A 20,720-nucleotide genomic window follows, 5' to 3' on the forward strand; every position below is an offset into this window, starting at 1 on the left:
AGTGCTTAGATCCCATTGATCAAAGGCATGACCTTTCCTTGTTAGCTAAATGATTCATTAGCTTCTTCAGAAGCTGACTTCCTGTGTCTAACGCCGCTCTATGCTGAGATTTCGAGCAGGCTATTAACGTGCATCGTGTTGTATCTTTCCTTGCGTTGTTATTGTAACTTCTAAGTGAGGCTGTCTTTTATTACAGTAGTTCTTACTGCCGTTTTGCTGTGACTCATTTCCTTGCAATTAGATATGTCCCATCCCTGAAATGCGATTTTCTTTGTGCTGGTAAATGCACAGCACAAGTTTTACATGAGTTCTTTCATAGGACTTTTACGTTCGATAAAAAATAAGTATCAGAAACCGGTGCCCCCAAGCCAGGATGTTGCAGGGCTTGAAGCTCTTCGGGCAAGTGCATGGCGGCTGGGGCAGAGCTGGCATGGATTAAAAAGAGGAGAAAATTCTCCACGAAAGACTGAGGGTGAGTTCTGGTTGTCCGTCATTCCTACTCATCACTCACTGTGCGACCAGTGCAACTTGGAAAGAAAAGGGGGGGAAAAAAGGCCTTTTTCTATTTTGGCAGTCTCCATCTGTTTGTTGAACGTGACTGAAATGAGCTTGTTGGTCTCGCCATAACATTAAATGGAGAGGAAGGGATGTGATACGAGCCATCATTCAAATCCATTGCTAATGTCAGAGTTTTCTTCCAGGGCCAAAGACGGGGCTTGCTCCCAGCCTGAACTGTCTTGTCCGGGGAGGCGGGAGGAGGTGAGCCGCGCACTCGCCGTAGCTCGGTGCCTCCCTGCGGGACCTCGTCCTTAGCCCTGCTTATTGGAATTGGATGATGGACTTGGAAAGGAGCCGTCCACCAAAGTGCTGTTTGAAATAAAAGGCGAACGTTTCAACGCTGGCAGTATTTTTGAGCGAACTAAAAGTGGCTTTTTGTTAGTCAGGCATCATATAACTATACTAAATGTACTGTTCCAATAAAAACATAATGAGGGTATTGAAGGATGCGCTGTGATATAACTGTGGGGCTGTTATTTATTTCCATGCTGAAGCTTACGGTATTTAGTTCGGTTGTGATTTGTTTCTGATATCTGGGCATAAGTTTCCAAGCAGCCTTACACAAAGGGTGTCAAGTTGCCTCTTAATTAGTATTGAACCTTCTGGGAAAGGACTGCTGACTCACTATATAACTCACTCTGCAACTGCTTCGTCATTTGTCATACGCCACTAAGCAACTCTTAGATATTAGAAACCATCCATCAGTACCTCCCTCAGCTGGATCCAAACTGACAGCTTAGGAATGAAAGCCTCCCAAAATCAAAGTCAATCTTCTGAGCTATTCAGTCCCTTGAAATAAGTGTTTCATGTGGAATAAACTGAATATTAATGGCTCTGATAAGAAAACGAACCGCTATAGTCCTGTCTGCCATTTTCTCTTCTGTCTTTGTTTCTGCTCAGAGTGAGTGGGTAGTCTTCCCTTGGTTTGCAGTTCTCCGTGGGGTTGAACTCCAGACTCCGGGTAGGCATTTCAGTGGGTCCTACCCCTCATCCCGCTCCTCTTTGGCTTAAAGAGCTGAAACAGAGAACATGGGCATTTGGGCTCTGGATCCTGCCAAGGACTGGATCCAGAACTACAAATTCTGGATGAGACATCTGTTGTGCTTCTGATCATCTCAGTGCTGGAGCCTGTTGCATTACAGCTTCAGTTCGTAAACTCAACCCTTTAGGGGAAAATATCAGTGAATGTGTTTATTTATAGAGGCTTCCAGGTGTTACGTCAAAGATTAGGGACAGTAGTTCCTATGAAAGCAAGTGGAAAGAGGAACTTGAGTTTACCTCTGCTCAGACCTTAAAGGGATACTGTCAATATAGGGTTTGTTTTCAGGCTTTATTTAAAAAAAAAAAAAAAAAAAAAAAAATTTCAGTGTTAATAGGGGATCCAGATACTTCATTGGAAGGGTTTTGTATTTTGCAGTTGAGTTTTACATGTGTGTTTATCAGAGAAAGTGAAAACAGACTAGGAAAGAACCGACAAACTGAATATAAACAAAGTTATTTGAAATTTATGAAAACTGCTTACTTTTCCTCTTTGCTTTTGGTGATAGGATCTTGAAGTAGTAAATTCAATATTTCCAGGATTCCAGGTAGTCCTTCTAGTATCTGCCCTGTCTTTGTGCAAAAGGCAGGGAAATGATTTGTCTACACCTCAGATGCAAGCACATCCCAAATCTATCAATTTAAAATTCCCAGGAAGAGGCCAGTGGGAAGTGCAGCACCACGTGCCCAGCCGAAGGCTGTAACGTGCACCACGCGGAGACACCCCCCAAGTGAAGAGCCCTTTTCATAGATTAACAGACTTAAAATGCACAGCCTGAAATGAGCATGTCGGTAGAAAATGTGCTGCTTCTGTGTGTGGGTAAGTGTGTAAATGTGGATTATTATTTTTAGCAGGTTTTTTTTTTTACGCTTATTTTGGAGAAAATTTAGCATCCTCACTGAAGCCTCATGTGAAAATGACGTTAATAGCTGTAGGCTTGTCTTCGTGTCAGTAAGACATGAATTGGCATAAATGAAACACCTCTTTCAGGAGAATGCTGTGCTTCTAATTACAAGAAAAATTTAAGACACAGGCATGTTGTTATGGGAGGGAGTGCAGTGGGTACCTGCGTTATGACCAACTTAAGAGGATGCTTCCTTTTTCGGAGGCTTTTTGTATCCAAATGAAAGCAAGTAGAGATCTGCTATTTATATAAATTTTTTTTTTACGTTCTGTTTCTTTATCCTCTACTAGGATAGTGCATCTTAACTTCCCGCAGCCTAACGCGTTCCCTGCGGTGTGCATTTGGCGGTACTGCAGGAGCCAGCATCCCTGTTGCCGGACGGTAGTACCGGCAGAGCTTCTCTGACCTGGAGCTCAACCAGCGACAGCAATTGCTCCGTAAACGTGGGCTGTCTCGGTTGCATTTGCTCTCGGTAGGGCTTCTCCCTCCCCAAGAGTAACTTCACCGCTCACCTGACTCCAAACGTCTGAATTCCCTAAGAGCCTGCACCATCGGGGGTTTTCCTCCGTGACCTGGAAGGCGAGCCCCAGGTGCGGTAGGCGATGTTGACATAAGCAGCTTGAAGCCCCAGTTCTGGCCAAGTAGAGGATGAATCTTTAATGCCTTCTGCTTGAGCTGCATTGCGTTTTCATGCATCACGGAAAGTGCTGCATTCAATCTTTATTTAGGTTTTCTTATCAGGTATGAAATGAGCTGATGGCAAAATCTGCGGTTACTTCAGATTTTTAAATGATGGAGATAGATGGCTGTAATCTTCTGTCATTTGACATGATTTTTACCCCTACGTTTTTGCGCCCCAGCAGAAATGATAGGAATTCAGATGGTAATGAGGTGGCATCCAGATGCACGGCACACACGGGCGTATGCACAAAATATTGATTTAAATATGTCCTGACAAGCTGGTCAGGCAGCAATCTGAAGGAAAGGAAACTTCTGAAGTGAAAGAGGAATAATGACAATAATGAAGAGGCAGAACATTGATTTTAATACGTAGCAGCAGTATGAAGATCTGGGTCTGATGAATCAGAAGGGGGAAGCTGGCACAGGAGCCCGCTGTGATTTGTTGCATACATTTGTTTCCATTTTTATCCATTAGCAGCACTGTGAGCGTTCGGATGCAGCCGAGAGATCGGGAATGGGGAGCAGGGGGAGGGGAACTTAGGCTGTTCAAGCTTTGATAGGTGGTGAATTTATATCAGCTAGCTTTCTAATTTCCTGTTAAAATGCCCGGGCCCCTTCCTCCTTGCCTTATTTTTAAAGTAAATAAATAAATAAATGGCACGGTTACCAGCCAGTTTCTGCATTCCAAGCGGCAGCTCGGGAGCATCTCCATCACCTCAACAGTTTTATGGACCTTTCCAGTAAGGCAGCAGGTCTTGGAGGTTGGTGCAGTACTATTAGCATATGCCTCTGCAAAATATTTCATCCTTTTGTGACTCCCTTTTGATCAATTAAGTTTATGTAGCTCTTTCGAAGTAAGTTCATAGAGGGAATCTGTACACAGCCTTCTCTTTGTGCTACCAAGTTTATTTTCATTGCTGAAGTGCAGCAGCTGGCATGATGCAAACCTAAATGTATGTTGGGGAAAAAAAAAAGTAAGTGCTTTACAACGATTGCTGTACGAGCCCGTTTTCATAAAGCCTGTGACACATGAACAAACACAAAGAAATTCAAGCGTACGGTATTGCCAACTTTCTGTCTCTAGCTGTGAACACGCTGATCTCTGGTATCTATGGATGCAGCCTGTTTGTGCTCGTCCAGGTAGAGTTTCACCTTACATTTGAATGGAAAGCTAGCGACGTGCCATGGAATATGTTAATATGTGCGCTTAAAAAGAGGAGAGAAAAAAAAAAAAAAAAAGTACCTTTGGCCACGATCTCCTTTTTAATTTAGTGCTGGTTTCTATAAAATTTCAGTAATGAAATAAATATTGAATAAACATTAAAGAGGGAGAGGGATTTCAAGTTTTGAAGATAATGTGACCGTAGTTGATAAGCAGTATGGATCTGTAAATAATAAACTCTGTCACAGTTTGGAACATAATACAAAATTAATGGAAGAAATACTAGTGCTTGATGCAATACTTCAGGATGTTTGTGGGTCTTCTGAAGCGTTTGGTGAATTTTAAATGCTCATGATCTAACAAGGGAACATACCTCAAAATGAGTCGGTTGAGAAACACCCCCAGGAGTTGACTCAAGGATAACAAAGGCAGTAGTGACTTAACAACCTCATTAACTGTTGATAAAATTAGCAGATGAAATTAGATCAGGAGACCTACGTAGTAATAAGAGTGGAAATGTGTTTAACTAGTCTTTAAAACAACTAGAAATGTGTAATATGCAGAAGAACATCATATGACTTGGCAAGTTAATGCATCTGTGGGGAAATAATCCAAGATACGATGGTATACTATGAATGGAAAGTTGGGAAAAGCCCTGGTGCATAGAGGGACCAGCACGCGTGGACAAATGGCAGTTATGTTTGCTATACACTAACAGCAGTAATACTTGCAAAAAGGAGTTACTAATGCTGTACTAAGAAAGGGCATGTCACAGGTCCGGGAAAGTAACTGCCCCCCTACTTAAGTGTCTGTTGGGCTGCACCAAGGCTATTAAATTACATTACGGGTGCTTCCCGTGTTGAAACATAGGAGCAGACAGGAAGGGTTCAGTGTTATCAGCAGATGGATTTCAGGCCTGAGTTATGAGAAAAGATAAAAATTTATGCCTGTAGCATATTTGTAACCAATGGATAATTATTAGAAGAGCCCAGATACCTATGGCGAGAGGAGATGACTTCTAAGGGAAATTTTGAAAGGTCAGCGTAGTTGCAGGAAAGTGTGGAAAACTAAGGGAAAAATTAGAATGAGTCGTTCAGAAATTTTCACTGAGATGTATTGATTCACGTGAAACATCTTCCAAAAGAAGATTTTTGGCTGCGTGACGTGGTGAAGGGAAGCGGCAGCTGTCAGCGCAGCGCTGGGGGCTGGCCCGGGCTGTACCTCTTCTCAAGCCCCTACAGCCAGCCTGAGAGCTTTGAACTCCTCGGGAATTCAGGGTGGTGGTGCTTGTGCTTTTCAAAAAATGCATGCAAGTTCCAGGCAAAATTACTACTTGGTTAGTGGAAATGTAATACAGCACTTGAAGTTGGATGTCTGTCGCTAAGGTATTAATTCATACCTGACAGTGCAACAGAAGTGTGTGAGAGGGTTTTTGTATAAGAACGTTGGAGTATTAGAAAAATAATTAAAACAATGATTTGTTACTACTAATTGGTAATTTACAAGTGGTAAGTTTACAATAATACAGGAAGGATTTGTATTTTATAGGAAGATAGCCGATGCTTTGGCTTTTTCAGTTATCCTTTTAATTTTCCAAGAGTAACGTTTGTTTTGCTGACTGGCATATTTTTGTTTTCTGTTGGGCCATTCTTGAATGCATTGTTTTGCCTCTGTATTTAGCTGCTCCCAGTTTGTTACCGATCATTATTGTATATGATGTCATGTTTACCTTAGGAGGTTGTAGGATTTCTCTGATTTAAAAAAAAAAAAATTAAAAAAGGAAAAAACTGATAAATACATATATAGACCTTTAAGTGTTAATGTTATCTGGCCAAGTTTCGCCTTTTTTTGAAGAGTATTTTAGGAGGAGCTATTAAAAGTGTGATGAATAGCAGCAGGACACCACTAAAGCACTAATGATCCATGGAGGAATGACACTAAAACAAGCTTGAGGTTATCAACCTTTCGCTTTTGAAACTTATGTTACAAATACTTCAACCCCTTGCCTAGGAACCTTTCCTTCGTTTGTTTTGTTAACTGTTTCATGAGAGCAAAGCGCGGTGATAATTCCCTTTGAGTCATACATGTTACAGATGTTCTCTTTTTCTGATGTAAATACGTGCTTTGTGCTACTTTGCACATGCGTGTTTGCCGTCAGTTGCTGTGGATCCCGTCCCTTCTTCTACAGGAAAAGGGAAGGGATGTGTGGGGGCGAGGATAGTGCGCAAATTTAAGTGTCGGTGCTTTGAGACTGGAGCAGTTTTGCAGCATAATGGGGCAGTTTTTCTAACGTATCAGGTAGATTTTACATGAGTGTTAATTATATATTCGATAAAACATGTTCTATAGCTAGTCCTATCTTTTAATAACGTTTTATTTGTATTCAAAGCAGTAGTTTAAAGCAGATACAGACAGCAGGAGACCATCACAATCTCATCTTTTGCTTTGTATACTTTCTAAGGCAAAAAAAGACATGCAAGATGTTTGGTTATCTCGTGCATAAGCAGAATGTGGCATCCAGCCTGTTATTGTTACAACAAGTCCAATAATTAATGTTTTGCAAAAATGCGTATTCCAGAAAGGCATGCAGGCAGCAGCTCTTCAGGGAACCATTTTGATAGTTTTATCCGTCAGTCGATCTTCCCATCAGAAGGTGGTGATTAGTTTGAATTTTGCTGGCTTTGAGTTCCAACCATTTGTTTTTCCTCTGCAGCTTTTTGTTGCATCCCTTGTCCATCGAGTGATGCAGAAGCTGTCGAGCACTCAACACGTCCTTCCTATGACAGCTCTTAGGCACTGTGTAATCAGGTCACCGTCCAAACTGGTATTATGCTTGCTGAGTCTTTCACTGCATGAGGCACTTTTATTGCTCAAATCACTCTTGGTACTCTTCTCTGCACCCTGTCCAGTTTTCAACCTTTTAAAAACAAACAAATCCAAACCAAGCAAAGCCCAGCATAGATACTGGAGTTGAATATTGGATTCTAGTATAGGTCTCCCTGTAAAAGGCAGGCAGTGATCTTTTTGGTACTTGTACTCAGTCTTCCCCTATTTATACAAGCAATGATTGCATTAAACCTGTTGTCGCAGTTGCTGTTCATTTACTTACCTTGAATGATCTGCTCAGTCATTTTTAGAGTCATCGTATTCTGGGATACGCTCCCTGGTACTGCAGTTTTAGTCTGTGTTCCTTCTTCTTATGTCTTGTATTTGGATGCTTAATTGTGCGTCTTTTCACTAAACTATGACGATAAAAGTATTTGGTAACACACAGAGGTTTTTCTACAGTGTGCAGGACTGGGAGATACCCAAGCTAGCTCTTCGTTTAGTTGCCAGACAGAGTCTGGTTGTAGTAACACAGAATTAATTCAGACTAACTCACTTTATTTCTGAGTCTTGAGCTAGGCAGGTGAATTCAAAGCGTACTGTGTTGTGCGGTGTGGCAGTCCCCGGTGGGATGTAGGTGTCTGCAGTGGAAGAGCACACAAGTCTCAATAGGTCTCCGTTCTTATTTTTTATTTATGATTGTTGCTCAGAGGCTGAAATACCTTTTAAACAGTTATAGTTCAAATGGTGATCCAAAATGCCTTAATTATTAATTCCATTTTAAAAATCATCACCTAAAACAAAGGCTTGGGATTTAAAGGCTGTACAGAAGCATCAATAATACTGGCCATATGGTGTGATACACTGATGTACAACGATATGGCACTCTTCCTGAGACTACGAACACCGACGTATTTGCATGGAAACTTCAGGGATGTGCCTTCTCAAATAGGTGCATAGTTTCAGAAGATGCCAGAGAAGGCCTGGTGTGGATGCTAGGCTTCAAATTTGAAGCCAGCTAAAGCCATGTTTTTCTCACAAGTTTCACTTCAGAACAGAAGAGGAGAGGAAATAACTTGGTTATTAAGTCACAGGTCGCCACGCGATAGAACCGGAGTCCAGGGCAGTCCATAGGGTATCGACATTGCTGGTCTCGGGAGGCCACAGGCTACGAGGCACCAGCCTCGTCAAACGTGGTCAGCCGCGGCCGTACCGGCGCTGGGGAGGTGGCGCGGTGCTCCCCGGTGAGGGTCGGGGAGCAGAGCGCATTCGCGCCGCAGAGGGATCCAGGGAGGCGTAGAAGGACCTTCTGGCTTGGCAGGAACGTTTCCTTCCTCGCCCCAACTCTGCTATGTTCCCTGTGTGTTAAACCAGACTACGGTAACGGACCGCTGTGCGTTTCGTTCTTCCTTAATGGTGGCTGATGGTCAGTCCTCGGGAGATGGCAAAATTTCCAAACGAGTCAAATTTTGTATCGCCGAGTGAAAAACTCCTGGAAGGTATGCAGGGCAAGCCTGGCACGCAGTGTGCTGTAGGGTGATCTCCAAGCCTTTGCCAGGTCTGCACACGCAGACCTAGCGTGCGAGCGCGTTGCAGACAAACGGATCCAAAGGTAGTGATCGTCTCTTCTTGCAGAGATAGCAAACTGGAATCTGCAAAGTTCATACCACAAGCCTGCGTCGGCACTAGGGTCACACCATTCCTGTTAGGGAATTGTCGGACTTCATCCAAAGGTTGCTCGGTACCTACCCGTCTGCTTCCAGGGTGGTACCCCCTTGTGTGTCCGCTGTCACTGCATGGGGACAGGACAGCGCTGCCCCAGTTTGGGAATTAGAGTAAGATGTGAACCTGCGAGCAAGTTCAGTTAACAGCTCTATCCAGCAAACACGTCATCGTCAGGAGAGTCGGCACGCATTGTTCAAACTGGAATAATTTTTTTTTCTTTCCCCTGTTGCTTGTTTTTCCGTCCTGTATATCCGATCAGTTTTTCTGGGTTTTCCATTCATCTTTGGTTTTCAGGCACACCAGTTCTGCTTCTGGGATGAAACAGTCGATGTGGTGTCGGCGGTCGATGCCAGTTGGCTGGCTGTTGCTCATCCCACAGGCAAACATCCAGTGTGTGACCTGATTTCAGTATAGAAATCCACTCTGTTTTGGAAAAGCAGCTGCTGCCATGTCTTCCTGCAGCCTGCACACAGGTGGGAGCACAACTGTATCAGTGAATCGGCGTTTCCCTTTGTCTTGCAAAAAGGCTTGGAGGTATTGCCGGTGGAAACTTTGCTTGTATCTCTTCTTTGTGCTGCATCTCTAGAGCTGTAATCTTCCATTGCCGTCCTTTTTAATGGTATCTTGAATATAAAGGCTTGCACATAAAAACTTAGTGAGTTAATTCCTAAAAATCTCTTGTAGTAGATTAAATGACCTTACGTTATATTCTAGACTCACCCCTCCAAATACAGATTTTATTTTCTAGTGTGATATTCCAATTTCACGGCTGCTAAATAGGTTGATAAAAATATGGAAACAAGCAGTATAGCTAGAGAGAGGTACAATTATCCCACTTTTGTTCAAGTGGTTTCAGTGGAATCATAATCTTTTTTTGTTTGTAAATGAGAGTAAAACCAGCTGTTTTCTGCTAAGTGTAAGAGATTGTCCCTGCCTCCAGTACGGTAATTTTGAGGAAATGCTTAGCTTTGTTTTGTTAAAGACTGATGTAGCAAAAGGAAGGTCATCATTTTGACTAATTGAAAAAGCCTCTACAAAGTACAAAAAGCCTTACAGAAATTGTAATTACAGGAGTCTTTAACCATGTAGTCCAGCATGTGGAAGCTACTTGTACGGCAGAGTCATCCTTTAGTTTTGAGATTACATTAAATCCCAGAGCCTGTAATTATATGCATGTTGCTGGCAGGAGCCCACGCTGGGCTGATTGTGTTCATTGAACGGGGTCGTTACTTGTTGTTTCTCTCCATGAGATCTCCAGGCGTCCTGGAAGGTGCAGTGCCCTTCGTGGTACCTAGTCCTTTCACTGCTGCTTCTGCTGGGAGGGCAGGCCGACTACCTTGCTTGTGGTTTATTTCATTATATTTTGAAAAATTACAGGTTCTTTACTAATTGCCAGTTCAGAAGGTACACGGACAAATTATTAGTAATACTCCGGAAAGTAAGCACTCTCTTCTGTTGTCGTAAACCAAACCAAAGAAAAGGTACGGACACATGTATGTACCAGAAGTGGGGTGATATCCGAAATGGTTCACAAGCTATTAGTTTTGTGAAGTAACTTCTTTCTGAATTAAATCTCAACTAGTTGTGGCTGTGCTTGAAGTTACCTTTGAGAGACTGCAACGTACTTGTGCTACTAAAAGTTTCTAATTTTTGTAGTACATGCGGCATTTTCCTATTTTATAATTCTCTTAAGGCCCTAATTATTTTTAAACAAGGATTTGGAGCTAGGAAAGCCTGGGAAAACTGAACAGCCTCTTTTGCTAGCAGCTGAAATGAGGTTAAGAACAAAAAGTCAGAGTTGCGCTGCGTATCTCAAAGGTCTTTTGAGGACAGTTTCTCCAGTAAGAAACATCTCTCAACCTTAGTATATCAACGCAGTTTCACTGAAAAGGACAGGTTTAATTTTTGCTAGTAATTGATATGGACTGGTAAAATAAAGCATTTTTGTGAAGCTCTCGCATGGGATTGCTGTGAAGGATAATGTAGGGAATGCTGTTGCTTATGTTATGCTAGAGGGTAGTGTGTACTGGAGAGTTATTTTCATATAGAAAAGGTGTATGTATTCTGTTTCCTTTAATACTACATTATAAATTTTATAAAATATATCATTAAATCAGACTTTAAAAAAATCAATTAAATTGTGATTCTTTGCTGTATTATAAAACGCTTTAACAAAAAGCCATCCCAGAATGTGGCAATATTGACTGATTTTACCACCAGTTGTTTAATACCTGTCCCTTCAAAAAGGCTAACATTGCTTGGAGCCAGTAAGTTAAGATTTTTTTTTTTTTTTTTTCTATCCAGAAGGCCCCTGAATTATTTTTTACTAATCTATTCCTAGGCAATGAAGCTACTGCATTTGTATGGTGCCACAGCTATGGTGTTTTGGCATCAACTCAGATCTTTAACAGATTTATTCTCGTCATCTGTTACCACGTTCAGGGCACACATATCCTTGCTTTCCAACTTGCTGCACCTTCTACCATGAAATGTTCTCCAGTGACAATCTTCTGAAGCCAGAGCACCTTTTACAACCTTTAATGACTTGTGAAGCCTTCTGCTGCAATGTCTGCGTGAAATTGCCTGACAGTGTTGCAAAGGTGGTTAATATAGCTAGAAATTACTGCTGTAGTTGATTTAATAAAAATGTAAATTTACAAGACCCTCCACATTATGCAAAGCTGACAAGTTGTCTGTGTTGATAATCTGAGTGCTGGGGAAAAACCCATGGGTTGGCTTTTTTTAAAGGTCTAGGTCTTTGGTCTACATCGCTATGACCGAGTAGCCTGTGGTGCATCCCCTTCAGAGTGGTGACACACAAACTTGACCCGTAAAGAAAAACAGGAGCATGCGACATCCAAAACCAATTATGGCAGCTCATGTGGACAAATCTCCTGTAAAGTAAAAGAGGGGAGAGGGGTGTAACTGGCTTTAAGGTGCTGCTCAGTCAGTGCGTGAAAGGAAATGTTTGATGCAGCATGTGAGCGGAATTTGACCAAGAAGTATCTTCTGGGTATATATATTCCTATGAAACGGAAGGGTGGGAATATTGGAGTTATGTTTTCTGGATAAAAAATGCATTTTTGGCAAACTTAATTGTTTTCCCCAAACACAATTTGATATTTTGCAGAATTTGTATTCTTCATTGAACACTATTTTCACAGAAATTTCCTGATTGTATCTAAATGTCACACTATATATAGGTTATAATCTTCAATTTAATTTAGAGAAATTTCATTACATAATTTTTTTTATGCTGCGGAGAAGTGTAGTAGATCTTAACTTTTTTTGATTCATTTATTTCAGCTAATGTGATCTGATAAAATTAACCAGAAGATGGTGTTAAATAGGATACGTATATTACACTGCCTGTCTTTCCATATGGAAACATAAGCTTCTTTCATCTAGTGATTTTCTACTGAGTATTTATGAATACAAATTCAGTTGAGAAAATATTTGTGTTATATATATCCTAGAGTTTATAAATAACCTTTCAGACTCCTGAAGAAAGGAGTAAGTGTAGCAACAAAAGTGATACAAATTCATGCTGCTGTCCAAAAGGATCAAAACGAAAAAAGAGATTTTTACAGATGAGCCCAGAGAAAATAGTAATAAAATTTGTAGCTCTGTTAAATAATAAGGAAGAAATGTAATTAATAAAGACTTTAACCTGTGTTATATAGAGTATAAATAACTTTTCAGCATGTCTGAAGGTTTTTGATCTCCTAATACTACATTACCCACTCTTCTCTCCCCCCCCCCCCTTTTTTTTTTTACCTCCTCCCCCATTTTTTCTCCTGAACAGCCAGTTGAGTCCATCCGCAGAGCTGAATGACTGACACCTCAGAAAATGATGGCTAACTTCTGGAAAGTTGAGACATTTAATAATCACGAAATCCTTAATTTGGTAAAAAAACCAAAACCATTTTCAACAGTTAAGAATGCCTGAGGTGTACTTCAATTCATTTCAGAAGCAGGACTTTGGGCAAGAACAGTTCTGGCAATCCTGGTGATTGCTGTCCTGCAGGAAGGTGGTAAAGCCACAAGCATTGTGACTGAATATTTTAGAAGCTGTTCCAATAACTGGATTACTTTTCTTGAACCACCAAAACCCAGGAAAAAAACCCTGCAGTAAATACAATATATCATTACATTCAGTGGTGTACTTGAAATACAAAATCTTTGTCTTAGGAAATCTTTTTGAGGAATTCAAATCTGTGCATGACCTTCTTTGGCAAGGAGAGAAAAATTGTGTGAAGAAACATAAGCAAAAAAGTAATCTTACTGATTTGGTTGCAAGTGGCTATTGCTGTGCTTCAGAGGCTATTTAGCATACGCATCAGTAATCTAGAAGAAGTAGTAAACAATACGATAAGCTTTTCAGATCAAGGACCGCGTCTTTTCTCCGTTAGTAAAGCCTTATCTGACCAGGTCTGCAGCTGCTTTTGCATATATATCACAGTTTCTGTATCGTTATTACCGTTATATACATTTTTACATAATCCCATTGGGGCTCAGCGTGTCCTTACACAAAGGCTTGATTTTCCTCCTGTGTCTGAAGCCTGTTTTTCGCAGTCTCCTAGCTCCGTAAGCGTGCTGTCTTTTGCCTCCTCTGCCCGGGGGCTGAACCAGGGTAAGTCGAGGAGTCGGATCACGAAGGCGAGTAGCGAGCGGTTCTTTCTCATGGTGTAGGTAGAACCTCTTGCCGTTCTCCGCACGGCAGAAGTCCTCGAGGACGTCCAGATTGCACTCTGAAGGAGAGGAGACAAAAGCAGACTGTCGAGTTGAGAGGTTCTTTCTCATGGTGTAGGTAGAACCTCTTGCCGTTCTCCGCACGGCAGAAGTCCTGGAGGACGTCCAGATTGCACTCTGAAGGAGAGGAGACAAAAGCGGACTGTCGAGTTGAGAGCTGCTCGCCAAAACCACCTTCTTCTGAAGGGCCGGAGGAGCGCTGCAGGCTCACCCGCTCTGATGCTGGTCCTGAAGGTCCGTCTCCAAAGAGGTGGGAGCGGAGACCCGTCTGCCTGCTGTGGCAGTGCTGACCCCACGCTCTACACGGTCTTCCTTGTCCGTGTCGACTGGGAAGAATCAAAGAACTAATGTCAGGGCGGCTAAACGATCATCTTGCGGTATCTTCTGGTTACCCTCGAGGTCAGGGGAGGTGTTTAAAGGGGTCTGTCCGTGCACGACGAGATTTACGGCATCGAGGATGGGGCGTCTGGCAGATGCAAAGTCGGTTTTTATTAAGGATTCTGGGTGCTGGTCTGCAGATGCAGGGCCACTTGGGCTTCTCAGACCTGGAAGACCCATGAGCAGGGGCTGCGTGCTGAGGCCGTAGCCTGGTGATGGTCTCTGGAACAGCCTTCCCAGTGGAGCAGAGGGAAAGGAAATTGGGTACGGGTTGGTGCGACTGGTGTGGGTACTTCAGGACATGGTTTAGTGGGCATGGATGATGGTTGGACTCGATGATCCTGAAGGTCTTTTCCAACCTAAACGATTCTGTGATTGTATGATTCTAAGTCCTGTTACGTGAGCAGGAGGTGGCAAGAAAGAAGGGTGGCAAATTTTCTCCTCAAAAAGCGTATTGGCAGACAGAGCGCCGCTTACGCTGCTCTTGGTTCCGTCTGTACGGGGGGGCGAGAATACACAACCCCTCTCCCCTTTCCCCTCCGTGATAGTCCCAGATTCTCCATTCTCGTTCCGGACGAGGAGATGACGCCGGCTGAACCCTCCACGTTCTTCCCCCGGTGTCGCCCCTCCGTGCAGGCCGCGTCCCCCCCGGCCGGAGCTCGGCGCTCGCAGGGCTGCACCGAGCAGCCCGCCGCTTCGGGTGCGTCTGCTTCTCCGCTGGTGGGATTTTACAGCTGTGCGCTACGACGGCCGCTACAAGGAGCGGTAACAAGGTTGGTGAACAGGTGACTTGATTACCCCTATCTGGTTTTAATGACAACCAAATAAAATCAATTTTCACTGGGCCTGTCGGGGCAATTGCAGTTGTGCTGATGGAATGTCTCACCTTGGCCTTGGAAATACAGCTGTTGCTGTAACCAGTAAAACAAAAATAAGAAAAACAATCACTGTAATAGCGAGTAGCAATATGGGAAGCACGGAGCCGCTGATGCAGCGCGGAGCAGGCGGGGAGGCAGAAACGGCTCCGAGCGTGCAAGCTGTCCGTCCGTCCTCCTGGCTGTCTGTCGCTGACGGTGGGTGATGCGCGCCCTAACGCTGGACCGTAACATTAAATACAGCGATGGATAAAAGGTGGCAGAAGATAATCTGAGCAATTTTGTAATCAAAGCAAGTGAATGGGACAGAGTATTTGAAGGCAGTTTTAAATATATCACGCAAGTGAAGCAGAAGTCTTGACAAAGAAATTACGATCTATTGTTTTAAAGGAGAGTATCTGATGCAGCACTTGGGTTTCATGCATAAATCTCACTTGACAGACTTTATATGGCTTATTTTGGTTGGTTTGCTTGGTTTTTAGTATGACCGTGGAGTTCTGTCCGTTAGTAATTTTTTGGCTCCATAAAGGTGGGATGGAGCTCTTGCTTAAGCAGTGTGTGCCACTTCATCGTTTTCTGAATGAATTGTAAAAGCAGGTTAATTTTCTGTCTGAATAGGCATAAGAGAATGCAAAACTCCTGGTGGGCTGAAGAATCTTACAAAATCTTACAAACGGTGCAATGTTTGGTGAAGTAAATTCTCAGGTGCGCTGAAAGCTGCTGTCTTCTCTAGTGAGGGGAGAAAATCTGATTCACTGTGTGTTTTCTATGCAGCATCGTTTTATTTATTTTGGTGTGATCAAATGCTTGGTGGTCCTGCCCACACACAACAATCCATCACTTCCCTCCGACTCTCTCCCTCCCCCTGTGGTCTGTGCTTCAACGGCTGTAATATACTTGTCTACAATTGTCAAAAAGCTTTCCTGGTGATAAAATCAGGCTTTTTCTTTTCTTCTTCCCTACAGATCTGTCAGATTAAATCTTTAATATGCTTTGATTGGAATATTTTCCATTTGAAATAGGCTCCCTCTCCCCCAGAAGTAGGATTCCTGGTGTTTTTGCCCTATGTATCCAGAGGGAACAGTAAGGGAAAGGAAAGATGTGAGGAAAGAGGAGAAAAATCGCCGCGTCTGCTGAAACACGGGGCCCTTTGCTGGGCACAGCAACCATCCCTCCCTGCACAGTCAGGGAATGCGAGAGACTGGGGAACGGCTCCCTCTAATATCTGTGTCCGTGTGTGCAGTTGGATGCTTTCTAGCTTTTAAAGAAATACGGCTTTTTAAGCCCTTCGTCTCCCCGTGCAGGTGGTGGTGGTGGTAGTAGTGAATGACACAGCTTTGCCGGATGACACAGAGCTGATCTCTGCATCAGCCAAGAGGAATTAAGCTTTGTCACTCCCCGCCGGGGCTACCTAATGCCTGGTATGTGCGGGAGGAGGAATTCACAGGCTTCTGCTGCATTCACCCGAGCAGAGCCCTGAGCGCGCTTTGCCAGGGCAGGCAGGCAGCGAGAATGATAGCTGTCTCTTTTAAATGCCGATGTCAAATCCTGAGGAGACTTGCGAAAGGTAACGTGCTTTCCTTCTTATTCATTCGGGGGCTCCGTTGCAGCCTTCCAGAGACACAGCCTGATGTTTGTACTTTTAAATATGACCGTCCTTCCAATTTACTGTCAGGCAACAAAGAACTCTGAATACAGAAAGGTGTGGGGGCTCTTTCAGTTAAAATCCTTACATGTCCCATGCCGTGCTCCTGCTAGGAAGATAGGTTCCCGCTTTCTTTTTCTTTTTTTTAATTGCGAAAAGGAGGATTTTTTGTCAGTGAAGTGCTAAAGTTATTGTGGGCTGTAATTGTTTTGTATTTCTGCTAACCGCTCAGAGGAGTCCCTCCTGGGTCAGTGCATGCTCTGCCTTACTGGGAACAACTGACAGTGATATTCAGGACCTATATCCAGGACGAGTTTCTGTCATTTAATGTCTCTCACAAGCTATTTCTCTCTATGCTTTAGATGCCAAAGACTGTTGTATGTGATGAAGTAGGGATAGCAGCGTGTGTTTTTTCAGGGCTGCACTCGCATGTCACACTTGTGAAGTTAATTTGCCTGTTAGAGCAGTGTGCATTTTATGTTACTGTAAATCTTGGTAGTCTCTGGTTTTATCGCTCGAGAACTTTAAAATAGTCCTTGCATCTTACTCTGAGTTCTGTGTGATTATTAAAGCAGCTATGTGAAGACCTGTCTGGATAAGGCACCTTCCCGCTTCAGAAACGAAGATATCTTAGTTTCTAAAAATAACTTGATTAAAAAAAAAAAAAAAATCTGTTATGTTTGATAATTTTTACTTCTCTGTGTGAAAAGGTTTGGTTTGGGATTTTAGCTCATTTTTTTGGTGGAAACTTCCGATATTATAGAAGCATTATGTGACTGCAAATAAGAAGCTTCTGTTTTTTAGCTTGGGTGCTGTGAAACATTTAATGGCCATTACTGTGCAGCTGGAAACACATCCGTATGTGAATGAAACTATTTGTATCAGCCTAGCTTGAAAAATAAGAAATCTTTGATTATTAGTCTGTATAGCTCAAAACCCATTAGTATTTTATTTTGCGGAAGCATGGAAGAGTGAGATGGTAATACAATGAGGTCAGTAATGGGAAAAGAGAAGAATATCACAATCAAACTTATATAATGCATTTTCCTGTTCTTTAGATTGCTGTATGGGGCGACGTTGTTCAAAACACATGAACTCAAATATTTATTAATCATCCCCTCCTCTGTCGATTTGCTTCTGTTTCAAATCTGTGCTGGGTAATGCCTGTTTTTCTTGTATGTGTAAAATGTTTCTATTTTGGTAGCTCTGTTACACATTTATCAGGTTGGTAGTCAGCATTTTCTCTTTTCCTGGTTTGAGTAGAGGAACCTTTTTGTCTGCTGATGTCTTTATAAGACAGATCTGGGCACTAATTTAGTCTCTCACTGATGAGAATTGTTGCTCTGCTTAAATACACTTTCCCCGGGAATAATCAATATTCTTATACATCATAGCCATCTTAATTCTTCCACGCTTCCATCATTCAACAGATCTCAGGCTAGTGGTTTTTTCTCCTTTGAAATAATCTAAACTTCCTTTGAGACTCGTCGCTCCTCCCACTCCCTCCCAATAGGAACTGGCATGATACTATTGATTTTTTGCATTAAAGTAGTGTGCCTTATGCTTGTCTTACTATTAACAGTCGATTAAAAAAAAAAAAAAAGGCAGTCTAGAGGTAGGTTCATATATTTTCCTGTAAGCCTTATGCATGCCAGACTGGAGCTGCTGTCCTAATTGACAGGTTCCTGAATTTTCACCATTTTGAGTAAAACCTTTGTTCTTTTAGCTAACTCTTCTGCGTTCTATGGCCTTGGCTTTTGCACCTCAGACACCAGTTACGGACTGCTCAACACGTCCAGGCTGGCTGAGGACAGGGTGGACCTTCCCGTTGTTAGCGTGGAGAGGACTCTTGCCACCAGCGGGCAATCTCCTGCTGCTGCATCAGCTGGGAGATCCCCTTCCCTTCGAGCTTGCTAGTCCTGGGGTTTGGCGCTTTCCCTGAATTCCTTTGCTACAAAAGCAATTTTCCTTGCTTTAGTACTTTCCCCCAGCCTGTCTCTGCTGGGGTCTTTTTCTGCTGTGCTAATCCTGTACCTTTGTGCAGTTCCCCCAAATCATTTCTTTACTATCTCTCAGGCCCTGCCATGGTGAAAAGAAATAGGTACGTTGCACACTTGATTAGTGTCTTGTGTTTTCAATAAGTGATACACGTGCAGTTAATTGTACATCAAAAAGTGGAAATACCTGCTTTCCTTTATTTGTGTATGTCATTTTTCATGTCTGTCTTGACAAAGTAAGCTTGTAACTTCATTTCTTGTTCTTTCAGATAAGAAATGCCTCACCTGGGCAACCGGAGACTCTCCAAAAGCAGTTCTTCCCAACAGGGAGATGTTCAGGCAATATTGTGTTTTGCAACAATTGCGCTCCCCTCTTCCTGTGCTTCATCTTAACCTTTCCAAACAAAAAAGCAGAGCTGTGTCTCTTTGGATTGCTATGCACGCTTAGTTTGTAATTTAAAAATCTCTGGCAGGAGAATCTTCAAGTGTTCTGAGTGAATTTGAAGGCAAAAATACGATATAGTTGTGGGCACGCTCTCCAAAACCGGGTCAGTGACCCACTGCTTCTCTTCCTTCCCGTAGCCGTGAGTTAGACCCTGCGGCGTGACAACCCGTACGTGTCTCGTCCTCAAGTCCAGGGCCATCTCCAGGTGGGAACATTGGTCTCCCTCTCTGTCCTCTACCCTCAAACTTGCGCCCATCGTAGGACACGGGCCCAGCTGTAGAATCACAGGAGGGTTTGGGTTGGAAGGGACCTTCGGAGATCGTCTAGTCCGACCTCCCTGCGCCCCTGGTCCTCCTCCCCCGCTGCCCCGGCCCCTGCGCTGCGGCCGTGCCGCCCTCCCTCTCTGGGTACGGGGCGCCGCGTCCGCGGAGGCTGCTGAACGCCCGCTCCTCTTCGTGCTTCCGCGGTATCAACCACCCCCTCCTAGGGCGAAGTGTGTGGCAAACAAGAAGTGCACGGTAATTGTTCACGCAGGAAATTTAAAATACTGTGAGATTAGTTCCCTTAATGTGTATTGCACTTCAGTTTTGTATGTCTTTATTCTGGAGGTCAGTACATTGTCAGTAATGAGATCGCATGTTACCAAGCTTAGGTGAAGCTCCGTATTTGTGTCCATTAAAAAGCGACCATAGAAGAAAAGTAGTATTTTATTTGATGATGCAATTTGCAAGAAGGATGCTGTGTGAGACTGTTGTCTCATACGTGCTGAAACATGATTTGAATTTAAATCTAGTCTGTCTAGTTAAGAACCAAAAAAAATCTCCTGTTTTCTACACCAGTGTGGTGTTTCTACGCTATTTTTCAGTTACAGGTTTTTTTAATAGCAGTTAAAATGTTTATGGAGGGTGGGAGTTTGTGCTGTAGTTACCTGATTTCTTTCATGCCTAAATCTCTCATGCTTTTTACCTTTGAGCTGAAGTACTGCTGGCTCAGCCTCCTTTTAGTTGTGTTTATCAATATGTATTTGGAGATATATGTGTGTGTGTGTGTGTGTGTATGTACATATATTTTAAGCAATGTTGGAAGTGGTTAAGCAGTTCTGAAAAGAGAAAAGGTATCTTCTCTACTATATTAGCTACTAAAATTTGTACTGAGAAGAGGTTTTTTTAATTTTTATATATTCTTTTAATTTTTTATCTCTTTTTCTATCCCAAAAGAGCAAGGTAAGCCAAATGCTGTATTAAGAATCTGAAGCAGTAGCCATTTTTATAGATCTCACTATGAGAAGTACTGGGCTCGGAGAGAATGGTAACTTATATTCAGACCGGCTGAATGTAAGAAAATGCCGCATTTGAAGTTGTAAGCACAACCACAAATCTGCTCTTCATACAGCTGCTTGTATTGTAGAATGTTTTTTTGTGTGGTGGAAAAATACTAGGTTTTTTTTCCCAAAAATTTATTTCTGTAAGACCTTGGGCACTGAGCAGTATGCTGTGCATACCAAAGAGTCTGTGGTAATCACATTGAATACATACATGCTAAATCAAAATTGCACAATTTACAATAATTATGTTAAGTATAACAGTAGTACAATAGTGAAAAGTTGCTGAAATGTGTAAGCTGGCCAGGTTTACAGCTGAATTAACCACTTTATGGTTTAAAAATTGCCTTTCAAGCAGTGCATTACAGAGCCTTGGCTGTGGTTAATTTATGTATGGACATGTTCGGTTTTT

At 42.7% G+C, this 20,720-nt stretch overlaps 1 protein-coding gene across 10 annotated transcripts in view; it reads left to right on the plus strand.

Annotated features, from left to right (window-relative positions):
- Positions 1–20,720, plus strand: part of GRIP1 (glutamate receptor interacting protein 1) — a 328,811-nt gene that overhangs the window by 151,021 nt on the left and 157,070 nt on the right. Inside the window, exon 1 of one of the 10 annotated variants that reach the window (XM_030002724.2) lies at positions 16,250–16,467. The exons of the other annotated variants lie outside the window; for them this stretch is intronic. Coding sequence (XP_029858584.1) covers positions 16,413–16,467 — 55 coding nt within the window. The 5' untranslated portion in view covers positions 16,250–16,412. Of the gene's footprint in view, positions 1–16,249; positions 16,468–20,720 lie in introns of those variants that run through there. 10 annotated transcript variants of the gene reach the window in all.

Source organism: Aquila chrysaetos, chromosome 26 (genome assembly GCF_900496995.4).
Source record: "Aquila chrysaetos chrysaetos chromosome 26, bAquChr1.4, whole genome shotgun sequence".
Lineage (NCBI taxonomy): Eukaryota > Metazoa > Chordata > Aves > Accipitriformes > Accipitridae > Aquila > Aquila chrysaetos.